This window comes from Electrona antarctica (assembly GCF_951216825.1).
Source record: "Electrona antarctica genome assembly, chromosome: 4".
Taxonomy (NCBI): domain Eukaryota; kingdom Metazoa; phylum Chordata; class Actinopteri; order Myctophiformes; family Myctophidae; genus Electrona; species Electrona antarctica.
In genome coordinates, this window is record NC_136809.1 from 12,928,660 (window position 1) to 12,954,099 (window position 25,440).

A 25,440-nucleotide genomic window follows, 5' to 3' on the forward strand; every position below is an offset into this window, starting at 1 on the left:
AGCCATGGTCAATCTATCCTGTAGCTTGTCCCATGATTTAGTTTAACTTTACCTTCCTATATTAAAATTGCCTAAACTATGCATGGAAAAAATATATATAATGGTCCAGGCGAACTTAGTCACATGATGATAGTTCTTGTGACGTAAAGTTGCAATTATTGGTGAACATGGCTACTGTATGTCCATGTAGAGATATGTTACTCTACTATTTTAGTTAATGTGATTCATAATCATTATCACATTAACATTAATCATTTTATTTTTAAACACATTTTCCACATAAATGAGGCAACCATTTGGGACATTGAGATAAATTGCTGCTAGTTCCAATATGAGTTTTATTCTACCATTCTTATCTTCAGAAATACTGGTGCATGTGTCACTGCTATTACTTTTCATTTTCACCATGGCCGTAATGTTGGCTGCTATTCATAAGATCAGCAGTCAGTGTTGTTGAGATGTTTGAATCTTACATGGATTTAACCGTCATTCATATTCACAGACAATATTGTGTCTTGTATTTTGTCATGGTTGTGAACCATTATGTGTTCCAATTCCCCATTCTCCTTCTCCATCACTGATGGGATGGTAAGCAAATCACCAACAATAAAGCAGAAGATAATAAGGGCATCAGCTTGCAGTTGAAGTCAAGGTCCATTTAACTAAGGTGGTTTTCACAGAATGTATCCCTTCCACAACATACTTATTATAGCCTTTACCCAAACTGAATGCAAGTTCAGTAATGGAGTCTCTCTGTCTCTCTAAGACACATCAATCTCACATTGCTGTACTCCTAGAGCTTCTAACTCAGACCAAAGCATCTCTGCTGAAGGTTTCGTGCTCTCCTCGCTTCGACAAAGACATTGTATCAGTCGGTATGAGTTTGCGTTTCATACCCATTACCCAAGCAGCAATAGGGATAGGGATCTCTAAAATACGTATCAGTTCCAAGTGTTTCATATTGTTTTTCACATTCAACTGTAAAATGATGTGTACTGTGCGATGACCCTATAATTGTCCCAGTTCGAATGCAACTGGATGCAGTTCTGTGATGAGTTCCCCCCAGTGCTTATCTTCATGGAGAGCTATTAAAGTCAGAAAATGCGGCACTTCTCCGGCCATTGTCATTTAGTGGCTCACCTCTCCTCTCCTGCTTTCAATCCAGGAATGAGTTTGCAGGGCACCACAAAGGAGCACTGTCAAGAAGCCAAGCCAGAAGGCTTTTTAAACTAACGAGTGATCACAATGACAACAAACATCATCTAAGTGTATTGATTTTGTCTTATTTTCTGCCTCTCTCTTGACTCTTCCATTCTATTCACTTCAGCTCCCTCTTTACAACCCCATCTCTCATTCCGAATCATGCCGCAGCTCTCAATTTTTTTTACACACATTGCGATTTCTGCTTTTGGTACATTGTCCACACAGGACATGAAAATCACATAAAAACATCACAGCCTCTTAAATGGAGACTGATGACCGCCCAAGTCCAGTCTGCCATGCATGTCCAAAGTGGTTAAAGTCCTTGAGAAAAACTAAGACACAACAAAGTGTCTGGAAACGAAAGAGGACCACTTACTTTTTCTTATCAAAAGGAAGAAAATATACTTAATCATCTCCTTAAATCAATGGCAGTTTCTTTCCCATGTAGCCAAAGCTTTGAGCCTCGCCACTTAGCCTCCGGCAGGCACTCACAGAGGGAAAGGCTGGTATCCTGAATTAGAACGAGAACTTTTAATCATGTTCCCTCTCATGATTAAAAAGTAATGTATCAGTACCACACAGACACAGATAATTACTGTATAATGCCTGAAAAGGGTTCATGTTGGTATTTCTGATGATTGTGCACAAGGCAGGTGTTAAGCCTGAGTTGGTTGCGTATCGTGTCAGGTTTCCGGGAATAGCTGGTATACAAGCTCACACCGTGTCGTACAACAATGCATTGTGACTGTGAGCTTGTAGATCAGCTATTTTCTGTGTGTGACACCGGCATGCAACCAAGTATAAATCAGGCTGTAGTAAGGCCTTACAGTACGCACACGGATTGATGTTACTGCAAGATTGCAATAGATATACCAACAGGTCCTTAATTGATTATTTCTCATGGTGTGGATTTACATATTTATATATTTTATACTGCAAGTATCGATTATCTTGTCTTCTTAGCGATTATTCTATAGATTTACGATTAGTCGAATAATGGAGAAGTAATGCTTTTTTAATGTATATCAACAAATCTCTGTGATTTTCTTTTATTTCGTTATAATTAACCCATTAGTAAGTACTTCAGCCCTATTTTATACTTGTATTTTGTGCTTTGTTCTAAACGTCACACAAAAATAGCAAAAATAGTCAATCTGCAAGCTCACAATCAGTGTTGGGTGTAACGGCGCTATTAATAACGGCGTTATGTAACGGACTACTTTTATTGGTAACGGAATAAAGTAACTCGTTAGTTTTGCAATTTAGTAGTTATAGTTACAGTTACATTTCCAACAAAGTAATCCCGTTACTATAATGTGTAATTATGTGTCTCTGTTCATTTTGTTGGCAAGATTACAAAATAAATAAAAGCCGCGAGTCCGCGACTCACATTCCTCCTCCTCCCTTCTGTGTGATCTGTGCACCTGATATGTGGCAGCTGCACTGTCAATAAACTGTCAGCCTGTGCGCATGTGCAGAAAAGCTGCCCGGACAGCTGATTCATTTATTCAAGCGAAATGGCGGCGAACGACAACGAGTGTGACAGACCAGTGTCAGCCTTTTGGAAATGGAAATATAAGCATTATTTTAATTTTATCAGACTGAAAGACGAAAAGAACATTGAAGTAAAATGCAAGCTGTGTCTGGGTAAAAAGCTGTCTTCTTCGCGGATTTCTACAGCCAACTTAAAGAAGCACTTGGAGAAAATACACCACAACACAACATTGGTGGCGAGGGCTGTTCAAGAAAAAGACAATCCCGTACCCGACGAAAACAACAATAATGATGATGATGCAGACGGCGGACCAGCTCATAAACAGCAACGATTGGATTTAACTTCATCATCAGTCACTCAAAAGGAAATCAATGAGCTTGTAGCTGGTTACGTGGTGGAGCGTATGCTACCGCTTTCCACTGTGGAGTCTCCATCTTTCCGTAAGATAATTAGTAAAATCCCTATGGCGCGCAACAAGGAGGGAAGTTTGCCTGACAGAAAAACATTTTCCAGCTACCTTGACAAAGCTTACTGTGACATGGAGAAAGAGCTGAAATCAACGTTTGAAGGCTTACAATATGTTTCCACTACAGCTGACCTGTGGACAGCATGCAATAAGAGCTTTATGGGAATGACGGCCCACTGGATTGATCCCTCTACTTTGCAGCGCAAGAAAGCAGCGATTGCTTGTAGGCGAGTGAAGGGAAGGCACACTTATGACGTGATCGCCTCTGAAATCGAGCAGATTCACACATCCTATGGCCTAAGTGGGAAAGTGACAGCCACCGTCACCGACAACGGCTCAAACTTTGTTAAAGCATTCCGGGTTTACCAGGAGGAACAGGCGGCTCCGGGTGGTTCTGGGTCTGAATCAGAGGGCGACGCAAATGAAGATGTTACCTTTGCAGATCTACACGCAGTGCTTTCCACCGAGGATGAGGACAGCAATACCTTTGTTCTCCCTCCACATCACAGGTGCGCATCGCACACGCTCAATCTCATTGCAAATGACATAGAGAAGTGTCTGCTGTCACACAGTGAATCAAAAGCGTTGTACAGGAGCGCCACTGCCAAATGTTGTGGCCTGTGGACCAAAGCTAGCAGGTCATCTGTGGCATCAGAGAGCGTGTCAGACATTTGCAAGAGAAAGCTCCTGGTTCCTTCTAAAACAAGGTGGAACTCCTTCTATGATGCCCTGCGCAGAGTCATTGACAATCCCATAGCGGACCTGAATAGGCTTTGCACCGAACTAGGAATCAGGTGCTTTTTAGAGAAAGAGTACCAGTTCCTAAACGAGTATTGTAAGGTTGTGAAGCCCCTCACAATAGCCCTGGATATTCTTCAAGGCGAAGACAACTGCTTTCATGGAACTATCCTGCCAACACTCGAGGCCCTGATGGCTAGAACCCTGGGGTTAAAGGATACGCTCTCCCGTGTGACAGCTGGCCTGCCCGATTTCATAGTCGAGGTAAATATTGTTCATGCTCATAGCACTTGATCTAAAATTGTAGTGCACTGTCCATGTGATCATTATTAATTATCTTATTTATTATTATTATTATTATTATTATTATTAAATTAATACTGATGGGGGTGTCAACATCACGTGTAAGGATAAATCTAACATAGATGTGCACATGCACATGTTTTAATTGTATTTATTTTTAATAGCGTTTTGTAATATTATGCCTTGCAGGCCGTCAAGAAACGTTTCGCCTCCACGCTGGACAGTAAGGAGGCCTTGCTGGCTGCAGCGACCCTTCCTAAATTCAAGCTGCGATGGATGAAAGAGGACGAGCAAAAAGACCGCACGAAGACGCTCCTCGTTGCCGAGCTCCGTGCTCTCCCGGTTGATGAAGTGCCGCAGGAAATACCGCCGGTGTTGGCTGTCCCTGTCGCCGGAGAAGACGAGGCAGAGGGTGATGATTTCTTTGCTTTTGCAGAAGAAAGACATGACGTATCGCAGTCGGCGGACAGTGAAATAGCGGACTATTTCAAGTCAGCAAGTTACGAGATGGATGTATTGAATAAGTTCCCGATGATCAAAAAGATCTTTCTTCGACTCAATACCCCAACACCATCCAGTGCCCCCGTCGAGAGGCTTTTCAGCCTCGGGAGTCTCGTTCTCACCCCCAGGAGGAACAGACTATCCGACACACGCTTTGAAAAACTTGTTCTCCTCCGTTACAATCACCACTTTGGATAATTTGGATTAGCCTGCTACGCATTGATTTGGTGAGTGTATAGGCCTAAGCCTGTAGGCAACTTTGTTGTTGCGTTTTGACTGTAATGTTGTTGTTATGCTGCTGCATGCTGTGAAGTTTCGTTTTATTCATAGGCACGTTGAGAAGTCCGGCTATTGTATTTTATTATAACTAAGCCTATATTTCGTTTACATTGTGGTTCTGTGTGCGTTTAATTTGTGACTGTCACCATTCACCAATCACCATTGTGGAAATGTCCTGAATCCTGATTGTCCTCATTTTGAAGGATTCAGCCTTCAGATGTCTTTGAGACAACTTGTGAAATTTAATTTAATGTAGGCTATTATAATTGTATGAGCCTGCGCTGATTGAATATCTATTCGAGAGAGGCCTATACCCTCGGTTTCTTTTGACTATGTCCCATTTTGTTTTTATTTTTGCTGATAAATTTAAAGAGGCCTACGCATTGTATTTGTTGCAGCCTATGGCCTGATTGCCCTCATTACATATACGCATATTGATTCCCCGGGAGTCCGGGACCTGTACACTTTTCTGTCCAGTCCCATGTGTAGTAGGATGATTGTGCGAATTATATTCATTAATAAAAGCTGTAAAGGGGATATTGTCTATTGTGTCTATTGTCTCTTGTTTTTAACCGGCCGTGATATCAAAGGCGGGCGGCGCAATGACGGTAGGCAGTATACAATGTAAGTTATGCAACCAATTTGCGCAAGCATTTGAAAATGGGTTTTTAATTGTCGGGTAACGGAAAAGTAACGGAAAATAATCTATTCTTTTACTTTTCTCAGAAGGTAATTTGTAACGGTAAGGGATTCTTTTTATGGGCAGTAATCCAGTAACCTAACGACGTTACTTTCTAAAGTAACGATGCCCAACACTGCTCACAATACAGTGGAATGTGACTCGTTCTTTCTTTCTTTCTTTCTTTCTTTCTTTCTTTCTTTCCTTCCTTCCTTCCTTCCTTCCTTCCTTCCTTCCTTCCTTCCTTCCTTCCTTTCTTTCTTTCTTTCTTTCTTTCTTTCTTTCTTTCTATCTTTCTTTCTTTCTTTTTTAACATGTTGTGTGTTCTATGTTTGCTGCCACAGGTGTCTGACTTCCCTGAAGAGCAGCTATTGGTTGCTGTGTTCCCGGGTGTTCCAACAGCTGCTGAGCTGTTCCTGTTACCACACAAGAACCAATCAGAGGGCAAGAAAAAGAGTGAGGAGGAGCTAGAGAGGGTATGGGATAACACTGATAACATAAAGACACCTGAGAATGGAACACTTTGCTTCATCAACATCATCATCAATATCATCGTTCGAGTGCCCTCGAGATCTGTGACACACAGTGGTGTGCACAGACATTTAGAGGGGCAGGTGCTCAAGGGCAAAAAAAAGGGCACCTTGTGCAGCGCGTGGAACCGGCCAATTGCCTTAATAATATAGTGTGAGATTTATAGATTTTGGGTCCTAAATAATATATTAGAAGCTTTTTTTATCAAGAATTGATCAATGTCACCATGGTCCACATACTGTACAGTGTACACTGTACAAAAAAATGTTTTTTTCCTTTTCCAAAAGGGCACATTGCCAAAAGGGCAGGGGGCTCTAGCACCCCCTAGTGTCTATCTGTGCACGCCACTGGTGACACAAGCTTTTGATTGATTTATTGATTGATCGATTGATTGATTGATTGAATACTTTATTAACGGTTTTCAGAAGTAGCAGCGTTGTAAAAACTGTCTTTCAGACTTCTTAACAAAGTAGACAACTATCTGTTAAAGTGGGAGGCGCCGCACACTGGAGGCACTGTCTAATTGTGAACTGAGCAGACTATTATATGAACTGTACTTGATTTTCCCTGAATATCCATCGCCTTATTATTTCAATATTATTTTTGTTTTATTTTGTTGTTGTTTTTGTTTGTTTTGTATTGTTTACTTTTGCATTCTCTGTTTCCCCTTTTTCGACATTCTTGCAAAAATAAATTCTGTTCCCTGTTGATTGAAAAAGAATAAAGTATTAATCATATTAACGGTTTTCAGAAAAAGCTACTTCATAAATGTGACACCAAATTAATGAATGAATAGCTTGATGTGAAATATATATACCTTTTGCATCAGTGTGTGAGTAGGCCTACCTTCATCTGTATATATTAACTTTTATCTTTTTCAATAGATATCTGGAATCATTGTGAATGCCCTGAACCAAAATTTGGTGGAGTTTGAGCTCAAGCCTGGCGCGAGAGTGATAGTGTACATCACACAGTTAACACTGGGTAAGAAACCTCCCTACCCACTGCATTTTCATTGTTGGTTGTCAGCCACAATACCATAATGTATTGGTAATTAAATTATGTCCGCTTTTCTTTCACATTTGCCATGAAATTAACCTATCACTATCTTACACATTTTGGTCAGTCAACCAATTAGAATCGATGTGCGTCTTGTTCTGCCCCAGTCCTGGGCAGAACAACACAGGGGAGTGTGGGAGGGGATTTGTTTTGAAGTGGAACTCCTTGAGACGTATCTTTTTAATGCCTGTGAACATCTGTTCTCTCTCTTTTACAGCCATCCAACCACAAAATTAGTGTTACACTGAATATAATTATGTTGATTATTTAGTCCTTGAGAAAGAAGGGTGTGCAGTGTAAAGAAAATGGGCTGCATTTGAGCCATTTAACACATCAACACAATTATTTTTTAAACTGGCTCAATATCAGACAAATTAATAAATTGTATGAATTTGAAAGGAAAGTATGTGTGTGCGTGCGTGCGTGCGTGCATACTTTCCTTGCACGCACGCACGCACGCACGCACGCACGCACGCACGCACACAACCACACAGTCACTCACACACACACACACACACACACACACACAGTCACACACACTGATCATGGCTGATTTTGAGTGCTAAATCAAGTCTACAGTCAGGAGGATTCCTTGAGCGAGTAAGGACTGTGAAATTATCCTCAAGAAGAGTTTGTTCTGGAATACCTCTGCTAGTTTAAAAGTCAACAGGCCTCAGAGAGAGCAATTTGGACATGGCAGACTCCATTAGCGGTCAAATTCCCCAGTGGAAAAGAGCTGGAAGCATGCTGGTGTTATTAAGGTTTACAGTAACACATTTCACAGGTCTGGTCACCTACTGTATGTCTTTACACTACAGCATACTTTATTTAGTATACAGTACACACAGAAATATAGTCATCATTTTAAAAGGCTATTATGTTCCACCTAAAGAATCATTGTATTTAGTTAATGTTTCTTCAGGTTCCTCATAGAGTTCTAGAGAACCTTTTTTTTTTTTGCAAAGCTCTTTGATGAATCAGAAACCACCTAAATCACAAATTTGGGTAAGTCTTAATATGCGAACATTCGCCAAAGACATATTGGAGTATAGGCCTCAAGTGGTTAAGCTTTCTTTAATAGAACCATACAAATAAATGGTTCTTTAAAGTTTGAAGAACCTTGGTCTGAAAGGTTATTTTCTGGAACCGAAAACGTCTATGCTATCATTCTGAAGTACCAGTTTTGCACCTTTCTGTTTGAAGGTGGACTGCAACATGGAGCACACGGAGCCCAGTCAATATTTAACCCGATGCTACATGTTGAAGGTCAAAGGCTTCATGGCTCTATTGCAAGTCTTGAAATTCAGGAATATATAGTATAATGTTATAATTAGAAGGAATCGCTCTGACATTCATTTTCAGCATGTTTGTGGTACCAGTCCAAAAAGCCAAAAAAATATATATATATATTAGAGTTAACTTCTAAAGATGTGAATTACCTGCAATTTTGTTTGGCAAATATTAGAAACAGCAATTTCACGCTATATAAGCCTGAGACATTTGAGATATTAAAAACAACAGCAAGGTCTCGTAATGCACTCATCATTGGCTCACAGCTGACCGTAAATCCGCAATGCGATTCATTTACTGCAGAATAAAATGCAGCCTTTGAATCATTTGAAGACCCAAGGAATAAAGGATTGTCATTGTGAATCTGCTGTCAAGAAGTAAATTAGGCGGAATAACATTTTGGATGTACAGCACGTACAGAAACAGCTGAAATGGAAACGTTTTAACACTTCTTTGACAAAGCCTCATTAATGGCTGCACTGTTGTCACAGCACTGGTTCTCAAAGTGGTGTCCCGGGGCCCCTTGGGGGCCCTTGAGGGGGTTCCACGGGGTCCCCAGCTAAATAATAGATAGGAGCCGTGTCCACCAAGACATTTGTTCCCCTCCCTGAACAATGGCAATGCCATAATATAGCCTTAGGAATCAAATATAATTTACACGTAAACCTGAGATAATACTGTATATAAGGGTTCGTGAGCATAGCAGCAGATGTATACTGTGCATTAGATATACTTATGGACGGACGTTAGTTAAGGTGCTAGAAAAATACAACACTGTTAGATGAATGCAGACCAAATTCAAATCAAAGGTTTGAGAAGCACTTGTTTTACAGAGTATATGCTCTTTGTTCCATATGGCCTCCACCCCACAGCGCCCTTGGTGGACTCCAGCCCGAGACACAGCAGTTCGGCCATGTTGATGCTCCTGTCCGTGGTGTTCCTGGGCCTCGCCGTGTTCCTCATCTACAAGTTCAAGAGGTAAGCGTCTCTCTCCCTGAGATTAGCTCTCTCTGGTGGGCCGCCAACACAGACATGCCACTATATATTAATCGAATGTGTGTTATCCATTATTGATGACGCCAGATGAGAGCATTCTGCATCAATCGGTGTTGATCCGATGCCGTGCGTTTGGATATTCTGTTTCATATTTCCTTCCTCGAGGTTGTAGACAGGTTTCCAGCACGGCGATGCGATGACGCAGGGAGGCACACGTGTCAGTCAGCCGATGAAATGCTCAGGAAAAAAAAAAAATGGACGTCAAATTGCTTAATATGCTAGCCGCCGTGGTTCAACAGTTACTGGCTGAATAATTTATGTGTACTCAAAATTATTTTTCTTGAAGAATTCCGCAGGAAATGGAAAAGTTATCATTAATTATGGATGTGGCAATTTTTCCCATTAGTGTAAAGAGGATGCACTTCTTAAGGAATGTCACAGTCGACGAAGCAAAACAATTAATAATCAAATTGAATGGTAATTTGAAATGGATTGCGTGGTGACAGAATAAAGATGTGTGTATTATATAGCATGAATATAGATTGATTAAATATGTGAACGTTAATGCATTCTGCTTGTGATGGAGATGTCTGAAGGTGATTCCCAGTGAAGGACACGTTGACCGTACTACATCACACTGTTTCTCAACATCAAACAGGGATCAAACTGGGGGGTTCTTGAAATCAGAAAGGTTGACGATCACTGAACTAAACTATACTAGAACCACAATGTTCTCTGTGTTTAGTTAACTCTGAGAGTGGACCCATAAGGGTCCATTTGGTTCCATTTGTCCACTCTCAGAGTTACAGACCCGTAAGGGTCCATTTGGACCCCCTGGTAATTCCTGGACCGACGTTGAGAACCATTCCTTTATCACAGTCTGAACTATGCACTGTAACATAATTTGTCATGAAACTAAGGTTGTCCAGATCAGATCACGTGATTGATAATCCGGGTCGATCACGTCATTTTCAAATGATCAGAATTGGATCTGGAGAATAGAAACGTGATCAGGACATCCATAGTATCAATATTATATCCATATCATGATATTATAGACTGGATATTGTCCGTGATTTTGGATATTGTACGATTGTGATATGGCATAAGTGTTCTATATAAATGTAAATATAAATAAAAAGACTATTTTATTTTATTTTATTTTATTTTATATTGTATTAAGAAATATTTTATTCGCATATGTACCAACTGATGATTCCTCATTTTGCCAGTTACGCCTGGCCAATGTATTACATGTAATATTATAGTGGTTTGAGACTAGATATCGACTTCGATTTTGGATGTCATATTATTGTGACAGGGCTTGTGTTGTTTTGTCCTGGCTTTAATCATGCCCTTTTATACACTATTTTAGTGTAAGGAAATGTTCAATAAATAAATTGGTGATATTTCTTCTTTTGCTCATTTGTGAAGAAAAATCCCCTGGATCAACATCTATGCGGAGGTGAACCAGGAGAAAGAGCAGGAGATGATTGGTTCAGTGGGACAGGGTGACAGCACGCCTAAAATCACCCTGAGTGAGTTCTCCACACCCAAAGAACTCATGGAGAAGGAGATGGATGCCAGGGTCAAGCGTAAGTGGAGCACTTGCAGAATATTCTGAAACTGCCTACAGGCATGTACTGTAGCTAGCTATGTGAGGCGGAAACCTTGTGTCTCAATACTACATCTTTTTTAACCTGAGGCCTATTCTACAAACGTATGTTGCTATAGCAGTGGTTTGTATTTTGCCCCCGACCCCCACCTCAAAATATTATGTTCCAGGGTCTCCCAGAAGCAATGATTTGCATTGAAAATGCTTCAAAAAATATGCATTCAATGAATTACACAAAGTTTCAGGATTTTTCAAAAATAAATAAAAATAGCTCTATTTTTGAATAGCCAACCAATGTGCTGTATAATATTACTATAATCTTTATGAGTGGTGTAACCACTCCTATAGACAACTATGTTTGTCCCTGGGTGTCCCTGGGTCCCTGGGTGGGTCTGTCTGAGCACGAAATAGCGTATGGTTGGTTTTCACAACTAAGTGTCACTGTTGCGCAGCAACTGTATATTATGATGATTTGGGGTGTTACAGGAGTTGGAGTTGAAGGGCTCCATTTTCGTCACCGCTAAACCCCTTATCCCTAAACTTATTTGCCTTTTTTTTTTTTACTATTTTGCAAAACATTTTTGAATAGTTAAAATGGCCAGTCTACAAGGTCACAACGTGTCAATGTAGATTGGCTAGTTGAACTATTCAAAAATGTTTTTCAAAATAGTAAAAAAAGGCAAAGAAGTTTAGGGATAAGGGGTTTAGCGGTGATGAAAATGTACGTAGCCCCAAGTCTCATGGCTTCAGAGAAGAAGCTATTCTTTCGTTCTTCTGGCCCTGATACTATGGGCTCCATTTTTGTCTCATCTTTCTAAAGCCACTATTTGGGGATTTAGGAGGGGGGAAAAGGTGTTCCCCCACTAAAGTTGGTATTTTGGTTACCTGTCTAAATCCCTTAAACACCTCCGTTACCCGTTATATTATGCATAGGTGTGGTTTGGGTGTTACACAATTACACCAATCACAATTAGACCAATCACCAGTCCACGTCCCAATGCCTTTAAGAGATCCCTTATGCGTTGACCGTTAGTGCTATATTGCTTCATATATAGCCTCAGCCCGTTGCTGCCTCACTTGTGCTGCACCCCCTTTCGTACTTTTTTTTCCCACACGCAATGAGCCAAGAACACAACTCGTTCAAGTTCTATGTAAACTACGAAATTAGGGCTTTCATTTGGTATATAGATAGATAGTGTAGTTCGTCTCTACGGAACGGTATGAAGCGAAAAGGAAGGTTCGGCAAGTCGGGTTAAACCATTTGCTGCGCTTGTGATGAACTGAAGAGCAAATGGAATCGCGCACGCGGCACAAGCCGCACAATGGCTGGCATGCTGGCACAAATAACTTCTTTGACTATACAATTATATAAACACAATGGACACAAGGAAGTGGCAGGCACTCACTTCAGCTGATTATAGGAAAATAACAAAGAGATGCAATATGAATATTGGAGAGATGAGGCAGCCTGACTAGTCTGTGCCTGGACATCTCCATTGAGGCGCACGGTGGCCGCTCTTTACCAAACTAATTTGGCACGGCTTATGGGTGCTTTTAAATGCCACTATCGCTTTCCCAAATGTGTGTGACCAAAATAGCAATTTAGGGGAAAGCGTGCCAGCACGCCCATGACGACACCTCTAGGCGCAAATAACGGGGTCGGCAAAAAAGATAGCGGGTGACGCGGGACGAAAATACCATTAAGGGACAGAGAAAGCTCCTATATTCGTAATTTCCGGGCAGCGGCTGAATTGCGGGCCGCGCTGCGGGTAAAGGCTGCGACAAAATTGGAGCCCTATATGCCCCATGCCCGAAGGGAGGGAGATCCTTACACAACAGACAATGTGTAGGATGGGTGTCATCTATCTATAAATGCACCACGTCGCTGCACGTCTGTCTGTCTACGTCTGTCTGTACGTGTGTACGGCTGTAATGCACGTAACTCGAGAACCGTTCGCCCCACCGACTTTAGATTCGACACACGTGTTCCACATCCCCACAGGAAGTGTAGTGCCCGGTGTCGAGTCGGTCGGACTCATGGCTGTCCAGAACCGCCACAAAAGGCCTCTGCCCGGGCTCTGGACAGGGCCCCCTGCCCAGACTCCATACTGTATATGGAGCTGGCCTGTTCTGACATCACAACACTCCATATTTGGGCATGCCTGACACAGAACTCCATATATAGGAATAAAGGGAGACAGAGAGACAGATACAGAAATCTCCATATATGGGCATAAAAGGGACACAGACAGATGGGTCCTCTGGTACTCTGACACGGGTACAAAGGGTATTGCATAGCCGGGTGGGGTATGGATCTCCAACTTCCATCATTACCGACTCAGTGCTCTACAGCCAGGCACCGGTCTAGTCCTTTGACTCCTTCATAATGTTCAAGGTTGTGTTTTATTGTTACATCTTGTGTACAGATACATAAGAGTAAAACTTACTTTTGTTTTTCTTTAAACTTATGTTGGTAGCCTTTTTCTTGCATCTGGTATATATGTCACTGATGGGTTATCCTTTTAGCATCCTTTTGTATGAAACTGTACTTCTGTGCTTTTTTGCAAACTGTTAATACAGTGATCAATCAATCAATCAATCAAGAAAGATGGCAGGCAGGCTTGTATTTAGACTTCGAAGAGAAGAGTACTGCCGAAGCAGACAACCTGCAACACAGAGAAAACTAGAAAAAGTGCCCTTCTGGGCACAGGTCTCCACCAGGAGGATAGGACTGTGTGAGATGTTTGGCAACATGTTTAGGAGTAATATAAACATGTTTGCCTTTGATGGCAATTGGATGATTTGAGGCATTTTGTTCCAAAAATGTGTTTTGCAAAAATCAACCTGTTGGTGGCGCTATAACAGGCCAATGTGAAAAGGGTGGGATATATTCCTCAGCCTAGTAGGAAAATGTGTGAAAGATTTCACGTAAATTGCATGCTGCGTTCATGATTTCAGGCTTTTGTTCAAAACGGGGCAATCTTGCAAACTGTGAAAGCCAATTATAGCCAATTAGGATGGAATATGAAATATGGGACAGATCCGACTTGAGCACATGACCATAGAGATACTCTGTAACGATTTGTGAGATTTTTGGACAGAATCTGGAGGAGTAATATCAAAAAATGTGTTTTACAAAAGTCGGCCTCCTGGTGGCGCTATAAAAGGCAGATGCGGAAAATGCAGGTCAAAGGTTTGTCCTTGGCCTCTAGGGAGTGTGCATGCAACGTTTCACGCAGATCGGTGCAGTTTTAGGTAAAACATGTTAAAAGCTGCCTCATGGTGGCGCTATAACAGGCCGTTCTGGAAAATGTGGGGCAGAGGTTCATCGTTGGCATCCAGGGAGTGTGTGTGCAAAGTTTGGCATCGACCAGGTTAACGGTGCCAGAGATTAGCTGGTAACGGACGGACGGAAGGACACACACACGGACGGACACACACACACACGGACGGAGTGCAAAACATACTCTCTCCCCATGCCTTCGGCCTGGTGGAGACAATCAGGTGCAAGGCTCGATGATGCATAATAGAATGAAGAAAATGCCAGCACTCAATATATGTCCTTTTTCACATGATTTTATTTACCTCTGACGAGCAGACAACGTACGTGTTTCGGGCTAGTCGGACAAAGGGCTATAGTGGTTCATTCATGTTTTGTAATAACAAGCGAAGTCTGCAAAGTTACTAGTAGTCACTACAGTTTTCAAATTATTGTAGTGGAGTAAAAGTACAATATTTGTCTCTTGAGATGTAGACTCAGGAATAATAGTAAAAGTATAGACAATCTGAAATACTACAGTAAAGTAAAAGTATATATATATTTTCCACCACTGGTCTGCATGCAGTTCCCATGCCGCACTGTGATGCTGCGCTGTATACCCAGCCCTGCTCGCTTTAGTCTCCTCAAGAAGTACAAATGCAACACCTTCTCAGCTTGTATAAAGATGGAAACGTTTGCCCCAGAATAGGGACGGTAGCTTGTGATTAAATCTCTTAACTCTGTTTTACATTTACATTTTCTAAAAAGTAACAGCTTTCGACATATACGGTTTCCACCCGACAGTGATTTAAATGCTTACAGATGTTATCATTCTGCAAGAATGACATGCAAGGGTATTGGGCAGGCTTTCCCTTTTGTAACACACTAGAATTTCGCGGGCCTTCGGCCCGCTCATCCCAGAGTTGCGTTGCCCCGCGTTGCGATACAGAAGTCCACAGATACAGAAGTCCACAGTGACACGCGTTGTATGCAGCTGTTTTGTGTTGCAGCGCGTGCGCGCGCGCGCGTGTAGTGTTGTTGTTATCCATATATGCGCCTCGGTTCGTCCCGTTTGTTCCACGCCAGGTGTCGACGCAGTCGTTTGTGCGATTGGCGTGTTTGCATTATTGTAACTGTAGGCATACCATATTCTGAATTACCAAAAAGGACACATGCGCGCGTGCATGTGGATGTGGATGTGCTCATGCGCGTGCACGTCGTGCACGTCGTGCATGTGCCGTGCGTGGGCGGTTCTGTTAAATTGAGATGTCAAAAGAATCTATAGCCTAACAATAAATGGATCAAATATGCTCTGTATTAGTTATGTATTTATTTAAAGCAGTGGCTGTGAAAGGTGTGATCCAGGGACCCTCATGGTTCCTTGAGGGGGTTCCAAATGGACCCATTATAGGTCTGTAACTGTGAGAGTGTAACACATGGACCCAAATGGACCCTTACAGGTCTGTAACTGTGAGAGTGTACAAATGTAACCAAATGGAGTGTTGTATAACTGTTAACTGTGATACTGTAGAAATGGAATGAAATGGGACTGTTATGGGTCCATTTGGTTTGACTCTCAGAGTTATGGGGGTCCTTGAAAGTAAGAAGTTTGAGAACCTGTATGCAATGGCTTATCTGTTGTAAAAAGAGAGACCAGCCTATTCTCCAAACCATCATATGTTATGCTTTGCTAGGTTGTACGAAATAATATTGGGTCATTATAATTTGCAGGACTCACCGCGCGCACAGCTGCCTTGTCTGTGTTGACATGACATGGGCTTGCAGGACAGAACTTGTATTTGTGACAGACACATAGTTCCTTTGCAGACAATACAATGTGCTTCTCATTGGTCAGTCACAAAGCTAAGAAAACAGCAGCCTACTTTTTCTGCATGTCAATGATGAGATAGTTCTCCGCTGTCTGTCTATCTGCAGACAGCGGAGCAGCCAGCGAGCCTTTCTCTGATCTGCGGTCGGGACCAGTGGTAGTGGTGTGAGCGTGCAGCGCATGCAGAGTTATGAAGAAAACACATTCCGGGGTTCGGGCTGAAAGTCCACCTCTCACAGTGTTTTGCCACTACGAACCATTGAACGTGCATTGTAATACACATTGGTGTGAATGGTCTGTGAGCGTAGCGATACACTACAGGCGATACGTGTGAAACCCCGGACATTTGAAGGAATGTATAAAACCACCCGGACTGGCCGGACAGGCCCCCAGAAGAGGACGTATGGTAAACTGTGTATGTAATCGCGGCGCTGTCCATCCAAGTTAGAATGAGTGTGTGTGTGTGTGTGTGTGTGTGTGTGTGTGTGTGTGTGTGTGTGTGTGTGTGTGTGTGTCTGGCTGCCCTGTGTTTTGCAGCGTGGGGATCGCCATGTGAGGGGGCTAGCCAATAAGGGCCCTGTGTTGCATGTGGAGAATTCTGTAGGTTAGTGTGTGTGGTGCAGCCGAACGGGGTGGTGAGAACATGAGGGGGATGTAGCACAGCAATCGGTGACCCCTACATTAAGCTGTGTTGCTCCCAAGATGCAGTGCAAATGCGTGTTGTAAGCAACCGTAGCCAATGGGAAAACAGGATGCAGTGTTGCCAGGTCCGCGAATTGTAAGCGAGTTGTAAGTAGCGTGTTGAATGGCATTTTTTCTGGGCTTGTTTTCATAGACGTGGCAACAAATTAGGCGGGGGTGTCGGTGCTTGTGGCGTGTTTGTGTTTATTATTGATATTGATATTGTTTGCGAGTGTGGACGGGAGCCGGCTTTAGTGGCAGTGCGATGACAATTTTTACGCGGCTGGTGTCGAGTGTGGCCGTGCGGCGCGACATGAGGAGATAGCCGTGGATCGACGCGGAGGGTAAGGCTGTGTCGTGTTAGTGTGTTGTTGCAGTGTGTGTTGCAGCGTGTTGCAGCGTGTCAGTGACGTAGTAGCTGGTGCCTTTTGTTCCTGTGCGTGCTTTTGGGCACATGTTTTCAATTGTAATATAGGATACTGCAGTATGTGTTACGAAGTTACAAACTTACGAGTCATGGCATATTTGTGAATTATCCATCACACAGAGAAAATATATAGCTTTCAAAGGAGTCAATGTCTAATTTGCATTCGATTAAGGGCTTCAGAGCGCTTGATAAGAAAGGACATTCAAAGACCATCAATTAACATAGGGTTGTCACTCAGTGTCAAATAACGTATTTGTGGCAATTATTTAAAACCGGCATCAAAGCGCCTATGCGGGACTTAACCTTCTTTGTTCTTGTTTTGGCTTTTGTTCATTTATTCAATTATTTATTTATTCATTAATTTATGTTTCTGCTTTGTCCAGGAGGAGTTGGAAACGCCTGCGAGAGCACAAGGGAGATCCCTAACTGTACCAGTGTGTAAACGCCTGCGAGAACACAAGGGAGATCCCTAACTGTACCAGTGTGTAAACGAGTGCAACGGTTGGTGGACAGAACAAAGTGTCGACGTGTTGGGGGTTCTCTTTTTTCTGTTTTGTAATTCTCACAACACAATTGATGTTAATAGTTTTCTAAAAAGGGATCTCATTTATACAGATTCGCAACATCCATGCAGCAGATTTAAAATCCGCTCAGTGAGACACCATTGTAATTATTGGCAAAACTTATTCAGTTTTGTGGATGTATAAGCTACATAAATAAATGTATTTGCAGAGTGAATTATCTTAATTTCTTGAGCCTTTGTCAAAACATTATGAAGAGAGTTATGTACATTTCTTAAGAGTTTGCTTTCAAAAATCGTTTTTGCCTATAATATATATAAGACCACTATTGAGTCTCCGATCAAACAGGGAATATTATCAAAATACATGTATATTATCATCTGTTCTGTTATATATTATATATGTATACTTAATTTCCACATGCTAGTAATCCAAGTATGGTGGCAAAGACAGAAGACCCAACCAATGGTCTCTTTTTGAAAACATGTTAAAAAAGTCAAATATTACTTAAAGAATCAACTTTATTTGTTTTGATAAGGTCCTTGACTTGTGCATGTTCTTATTGAGGACAGTTTGTGTTGTACATAAGCAAGTGCTGTAAATACGTATTTTCTAATCGCCCATCAAGTGAGCCTAATCGATTTCACATTAACATCTATATACTGTAGTATATTGTCAATGTCGGGCAGAAACCTTCTCCATTTGTCAACTTTTTATTTTATTCTTGTAAATGAATGCCCCACTTCATCATACAAGAGCACAAAAGTAGCAAAAATATAGCCTTTTCCCCCCACTATTTTTGAAAAAAACATTTAAATTGAAAGTAAAAGTGTCTCTGTGGGTTTTATAAATATTGAACCAATGAAAAGTATTAAAGGCGTAGTGAAACGGAAATGGTGGACATTTTATTTTGAAGTTTCAGACGGTCTCAAGTTGAAACACCGCTATGAAGTTTCTGAACCAATCAGAGCGTTGCATCCCTTCAGGGGATGGGACGGTAGCTAGGGACGGTAGCTATGCTACGCAGGACAGCGTGTGGATGTTTGTTTACAAATCAGATAGTCGTCCAGCTTTACCAGTTTACTCTTATGTTGCTTATTTCTACCCTATAATGTTTTCAGATACATTTTTTAGCGTGATGATTAAGTTAAAACCGAGTAATACACTCTCTGGATGTTATCTTGAATGGGAATAAAAACGGAAGATATCTGTAATCAGTAGCAGCTGTGCAGCCTGTGCTGGACGGATGCGGAGATATGGGGAATTAAACGGGTGAGCTTCATTTTTATTGGCTTTTATCGCTGTGGGCCTCGACGCGTCATCACGCAGCACGTTTTCGTTTTCAGGAAGTAATAAAAAATATATTTTTATGGACGTTTGATATAAAAACACACAAAAATTAGAATTTTCCCATTTTTTTGGTATCCATTGTTAGGTATGACCATATGATGACCACGGATATGGTCTAAAAGTGTGAAAAACGTATTTTTAATTTCACTACACCTTTAACAAGAGCTTATGACAAAATAATAACTGCATTGGAATATAGTTTTTATTTTTATTTTCCAGAAAGGTAACAGTTTTGGACATACAAGGTTTCCACCCGACAGTAACAATGTACTCATATTTTGGTTAATTAACTGTAAGGCAAAATTATCTTGTACAAAGGGTTTACGTACCTGTTAACATGAATATAATTGTATTGACAGAAGACAGGTTTAACTCTTATAATGCTCTTTGGAAATAAATGAAATTACATTGTGTATATATAGGCAAAACATTTCCATATGCTTATATTTGTTTAGATAACTAAACATGCTTGAACTCTTTGTACCATGTGTTATTTGCCTTTAGTGTCATTAGAATATTACATTCGCCCTCAGTCAAAGAGCAAAGTGCTGTATCTGTGTAAAACGGTTCATATTGTAGTTACTGATGATCAAATGGTACAATACCCAAGAAGATGTGAAGGGTATTTACTTTAGTAAAAACGGGTCCATGCTTATTCGGCTAAACCCGAAGAATAAAACCTTAGCACTCAATTCACTTAAATGCTTTAATGAGGTGCAATCAAACAACAACTAACGTTTTTGGTTTGTCGTTAAGAAAAGACTGATATTTTAGTAATTGTCCTTTCTGAGAGCACCGACCTCTGTTTGGGGAATGACTGAAGTGCAAGACCCCTTCAAGTATACTTTAGTGTAGGGTACATACAGTACTACATGGTCCTTTGCTCAGGAATTTCTCTCTTCTGTCAATGACTTCACATCATCTTCATACGAAAAATATACTTTCACCCCAAATGTATTTTTGTATCTGTTAAAATACATCACCATTGCACTCAAAAACATGCGCAGGCCTGATTGAGCGATATTGGCTGCCAATTCACTGCTTCTGTTTGTCCCTCACAGCGTGTAGTACAGCTACTGTATGTTAGTACTAGTAGCAGTGGTATAAAACAGATACCATCTGCTTTATGTATTCGCCCTCACTGGCGCACCTGGGATCATCTCCCTTTTTCATCGTGGCTCTTATTGCCGTCCAACTGTTGACTCGGGCGTCACCTCAGTTTAGCTTACACAGGGGAGCAGTAACTTGCAAGCCTGTGACGCTCCACCACAGTTCTGTGGCCCGCACGCTGCCTGCATGCTGCCGGGAGCCAGCCAGCTCGATGCCCCAAGCTGACACGGAGCGCTCTCTTGGTGCCTGGTAATAGCCAGTAGGACAATATGAAGAGATGGGGCTGATGGTTAAGCAGGGAATACTCTGTGCATCACCGTCCCATAGTGCAAACATGGCACAGAACTGGAATGAGGGATATGGACAGTATGGAGTGAATACTGCACAGTATACTGTAGCAGTCATAGATAGTAAAATAACTTCGAGAGGGTATACACACACTCTGAGTTACAAACGGATAATTCAACACTGCTGCATGTGTAGGCTACTGGATAGAAGTGTCCTAAACAGTGCAGCTCTGATCAAAAGCGACTGTCATGGAAAAAAAACACAATACAACTCAAACATTGCCTTCTCTGCGTTATTGTCATTAACAACAGCACCAGCTGTTCGGCTGATAATTGCATCATCCTCAATGCTCCATTGTTCCAGTTTGGTTTTGTGCCGGACTGCCGGTGTTATTTTTCACGGTGTTCTCAACATCGTGCAAACTTTATTCCCACATTCATTAGCAATATTAGCAGAATAAGTTTAGCTGAGCCGACCAAGGAGGTTATTAGAGGATCCTCATATATATAATATTTTCTTTGCCACCCAGATTCCTAAAGCAAATATTGTGCACTGCCAAACAAAAGCTGCCATCTTGTAAGGACTCATTTCTGTACGTAATTCCTTTATTTCCCCTGGACCCTTTCAAATGGTGAAAAATGTAAGCCCATTATATTGGTCCTGTATTAATATCCATCTCATAATGTGTGCAGCAGCAATGACTGTTGCTAGGAATGAAGTAGACATTGGCACGTTACCACAGATAACCTTGAAAGTAAAAACTAACTATAGTGTACTGTAGGTACAACTGCAGACATACTGATACTGTACTGTATATGATTATCCGATAATCAATACAGGTATGCAGAAAATGGTCGGGACATTTTGATTATTTGCATTGGATGCTGATGCGCACTATGTCAATTAATCAGTGCTTTGATCATTGGTAATTGCAATCCTATTGGATATTTAAAACCCCACACTACAAGATACAGGTTGGAGTCCTCAGGGAAATCAACCCTGAGTTTATGATGTTTCAGAAGGAAATCAATTGTAATATTCTTCATTGCACAAATTCTTCAATGCATGCGTCATCAGTAATGTATTTCATCTTAATTTCAATATTTCTACGGTTAAAGAAACTGTCATTTTGAAATTGTTTCAAATAAATGTATTTTTGTACATCAAGTATTTTGTCTATTGTATACAATTGTGTTGCAGATTAAACCTTTTCATAGATTTCATATATAGTTTCATAGACAGCACTATCATTTTGTAGCTTTGTGTTAAATTCATGTCGATTATTTTAAACCCTCAATACTTTTGTTCCCCTCTACGCCAAACCTCTTTGCCGAAAATGACCAATCTACAAGCTCACAGCGCCTTGCAGCGTTGTGGGGACAACCAATAGTCTGACAGCCAATAGTCCGACAGCCAACAGTCAGACAGCCAACAGTCAGACAACCAACAGTCAGACAACCAACAGTCCCACCATTCCAATAGTCCGAAAACCAATAGTCCCACAACCAATAGTCTGACAGCCAATACAATCAATAGTTCGACAGCCAATAGTCCGACAACTAATCGTCCTACAGCCAATAGTCCGACAATCAATAGAGCGCCGAAGTCCTGACGTCACTCGCTCATCCCCTCTATTCCCCTGGTTCACGGAAGTAATCTCTCTATGGAGAATAACATGGGGTCATCTTAAAATCGTTTCATATAAGCATTGTGGTCCAAAAATAAACAAGCTGTCTCTGCGTTATTGTCAGGGAGGTGTCTCTGTATCGCTTGCGACAGTCAGTCACTCATATATGATACAGTACTGTTTCTAGCGAAAATGTAACTAATTCAGTAGCAGTAACATTAGCGTTTTCTCTCAGTCAGTTGATTCTTCATATCCATTTGAGTGAAACGGCCGGGGTTCAAACACAGTTCTTATATGAGGCGATCTAAAATCCCCAAATGGGGATTACAATGCAAATAAAAAGTACATGAACCCGTGGATTTGCGCCCTCTGGCGATATTGACGTCAGACTTCTCCCCACTTCCGTGTCCTCTTTACAGTCGTGCAAATGTATCCTAATATAAATAGAAATCATCTAAGCATATATAGCAATTGTTGCTTAGCAGAAAAGGAAATAAAAAAATATGAACTCTAAAGATATTTTAAAATATATTTTCGTGAACGGAAATATAAAACTTCAACATCTACTGTAGTGCTTAAGTCTATATAATAGCATTTGACCCAGGTCTGACTCATAATTCGAAGGCATGTGTCCATACTCATTACCTGTGCTTTGTGTGAAACGTGTGTGTGCTCTAAGGACAGAGGGGAAAGAAAGAGAGAATTACAGTATATAAATTGTTTGTGTGTGTGTGTGTGTGTGTGTGTGTGTGTGTGCCTGTGTGCGTGCCAGAGAGAGACCTAGATAGATAGAAAGAGATCGAGAGAGAGATAGAGAAAGAGAGAAACATTTATACAATAATCCTTGGCCAGCCATTGATTGGAAATGAGCCCAGAATATACGCAGCAGCAGTCCTCTCAGCTTAAAACAATTAATGCACAGCAGGAAGGGAGAATACATCCTAAGGACTTATTAGAAGAGAGATATGTCCCTTGTGATGGGCTCAGCAGTCAGCTCTGTTAAACATAAGCTGGAATGAGATCAGTTTGATAAATCCACAATGTCCTATTCTTATATGAATGTTTTTTCTATGCTTTCTGTCGGTTAAAGTCAAGTGTATTTTTTCCACACACTGTTCACTCATTGTAGAAGCAATCGTTATAAATCCAAAAAAGTGTGGAGGTACTTGTCTGAGGACTGCTTTATGTATCATCGCAATATAATGTCACTATGGTGAAATATGTGATGGCACATTTTATCAGATGTGGTTTCTCCCTTCTCTGGACCTTGACAGGTAAACCCCCCAATTATTTGACAGCTTCTATGTGACAAAGCTGCTTACAAGCGGCCACGTCAACAATGAACACCATCGAAGCCAGCGGGTTCCTAAACTTTGTCTGAATCAGGGCCCACATCAATGTCTGCACCTAAATATAGTCTAGTTGCCACTTGCCAGCCCATAGAGCCCCATTGTGAACCCGGACATGTTGAGTACACCAAAGTTTTATGTTAGAAATGTTGAGTATGGGTACCATTAACAACCTATAGAAGGCAAAAAAATCCACATGCTACATAAAGCATGATGAAATTTAGATTTTTTTTCCTTATAGGTTGTTAATGGTATGGTCAGATATTATGCCAATTATGAAAATTGCTCAACATATGCAAGTTAGCATCCAGCAGTTTCTACATGCTGGGGACCCATACTAAACATTTCTAACATAAAACGTTGGTGTACTCAACATGTCCGGGTTCACATTCTGGCTACTAGACTAATACAGCAGTAGATGGTGTATAGTGTAGTAGTGGTCACATGGGTGGGCTACTTAATACTTTACCGGCCGCCATTAATTAATCCCTCGATAAGGTACTGCCAAGGTTTTATCGCGCGTAACACTTACTTTGAATAACCAAATATCCGTAATCGCATCTTACTATGAAAAAATTCCGTGTGTGTTGTCGTCACTGGTTGTTGTTGTCTCGTTCAGCGATGGAAAAAGTGGACCGCGAGTATCACAGCGCCTGCTACAGGCCGTTGAAAACGCTTGTCTGGGCCAAATCTGCCCCCTCAATGTCCCTTCCGAGATGGCCTCTGAAGACAGGGCGGACAATGCAAGTGGATGCGCGCGCATCTTCCGATCGAAACGGATCAAAAAATGGATTAAACAATTCAAACCCGAGAATCTTGCGTTTGGCGGAGAACGAGAGAAAAGTAGGTTCTCGTGTTCCATGTGTCCGGCGGGCAGACGGTTAAGTTCCTATTTATCGGCATCACAATGAAAACAAAAATGTTCAAGGTTTTAAAGAAAAAATACCATGTCATTGTTTCACTTTTTCTATTATTTATATATTTATTTTACTCTTAATGCTATATTGTCTTTAAACTCTCTTTAAAACCCTTAAAAAACAATGACCTATTATTTGGGGGCCCACTTGCAATATCCTCATGGGCCCCCATGTTGGGAATCACTGATCTAAGAACCACGTCAGCTAATATACCCTCTTCACCCATTCAGCAAGAGGCGACATGATTGGAGGCAGGATATTAGTTGTTTGATGAAAGACTTTTGTCAGCGCTGGTGACAGCGTTGTCATCTCAGAATCAGATCCAACAACAACTCCCCCTCGCCATCTCCTTCGGGGCCATGCGATTACTTTCACCAGCCTATGATTACTCTGTCACTTCATGAAAAGCCCCCTTCAATTGCAGTTTCTTTAACTTCTTTTGCCATTTTCCATAGCTATGGCAGATGGGACTTGGACACAAAATTGAACTTTTTTTTGTTCTCAATGCTGGCTGGCAAGGCTGGCACAAAAAATAATCATTTGTCTTTATTCACTGGGGAAGTAAAGTCTGAGAGCAGACTCATTATACCGTGGCTTGAATTGAATTAATCTCTGGGCCCCTGTCTCTCCCTTTTCACCTTGGAAACCCTGGCACAATGTATTATAGATCTCTTAGAATCCCAAACACATAGGCTACTCCAACCCTTGGCAGGGGTCACTGATAGACCTATGCATGGGTCGGAGGAGGAGGGAGAGAGAGAGAGATGGGGGGGGGGGGGACAGGACATGGATGTGTATTAAGGGTGTAACGATAATAGTAACTGCATCGAAAAATGAAAACCAGCAGGAAGCAGTCACGCTTTCCTGTTAACGCTCACACGCACGCACACACACACACACACACACACACACACACACACACACACAC

At 41.4% G+C, this 25,440-nt stretch overlaps 1 protein-coding gene across 2 annotated transcripts in view; it reads left to right on the forward strand.

The window, feature by feature from the left end:
* The window catches only part of sorcs3a (sortilin related VPS10 domain containing receptor 3a), a 176,463-nt gene extending 154,677 nt beyond the window's left edge, over nt 1-21,786 (forward strand). For both annotated transcript variants that reach the window (XM_079499905.1, XM_079499904.1), the window contains 5 exons: nt 6,009-6,140; nt 7,080-7,179; nt 9,417-9,522; nt 10,975-11,135; nt 17,734-21,786. In XM_079499905.1, the coding sequence (XP_079356031.1) occupies nt 6,009-6,140; nt 7,080-7,179; nt 9,417-9,522; nt 10,975-11,135; nt 17,734-17,792 (558 nt within the window). In that variant the 3' untranslated portion in view covers nt 17,793-21,786. The remainder of the gene's footprint in view (nt 1-6,008; nt 6,141-7,079; nt 7,180-9,416; nt 9,523-10,974; nt 11,136-17,733) is intronic.
* The last annotated feature ends 3,654 nt before the right edge of the window (nt 21,787-25,440 follow it).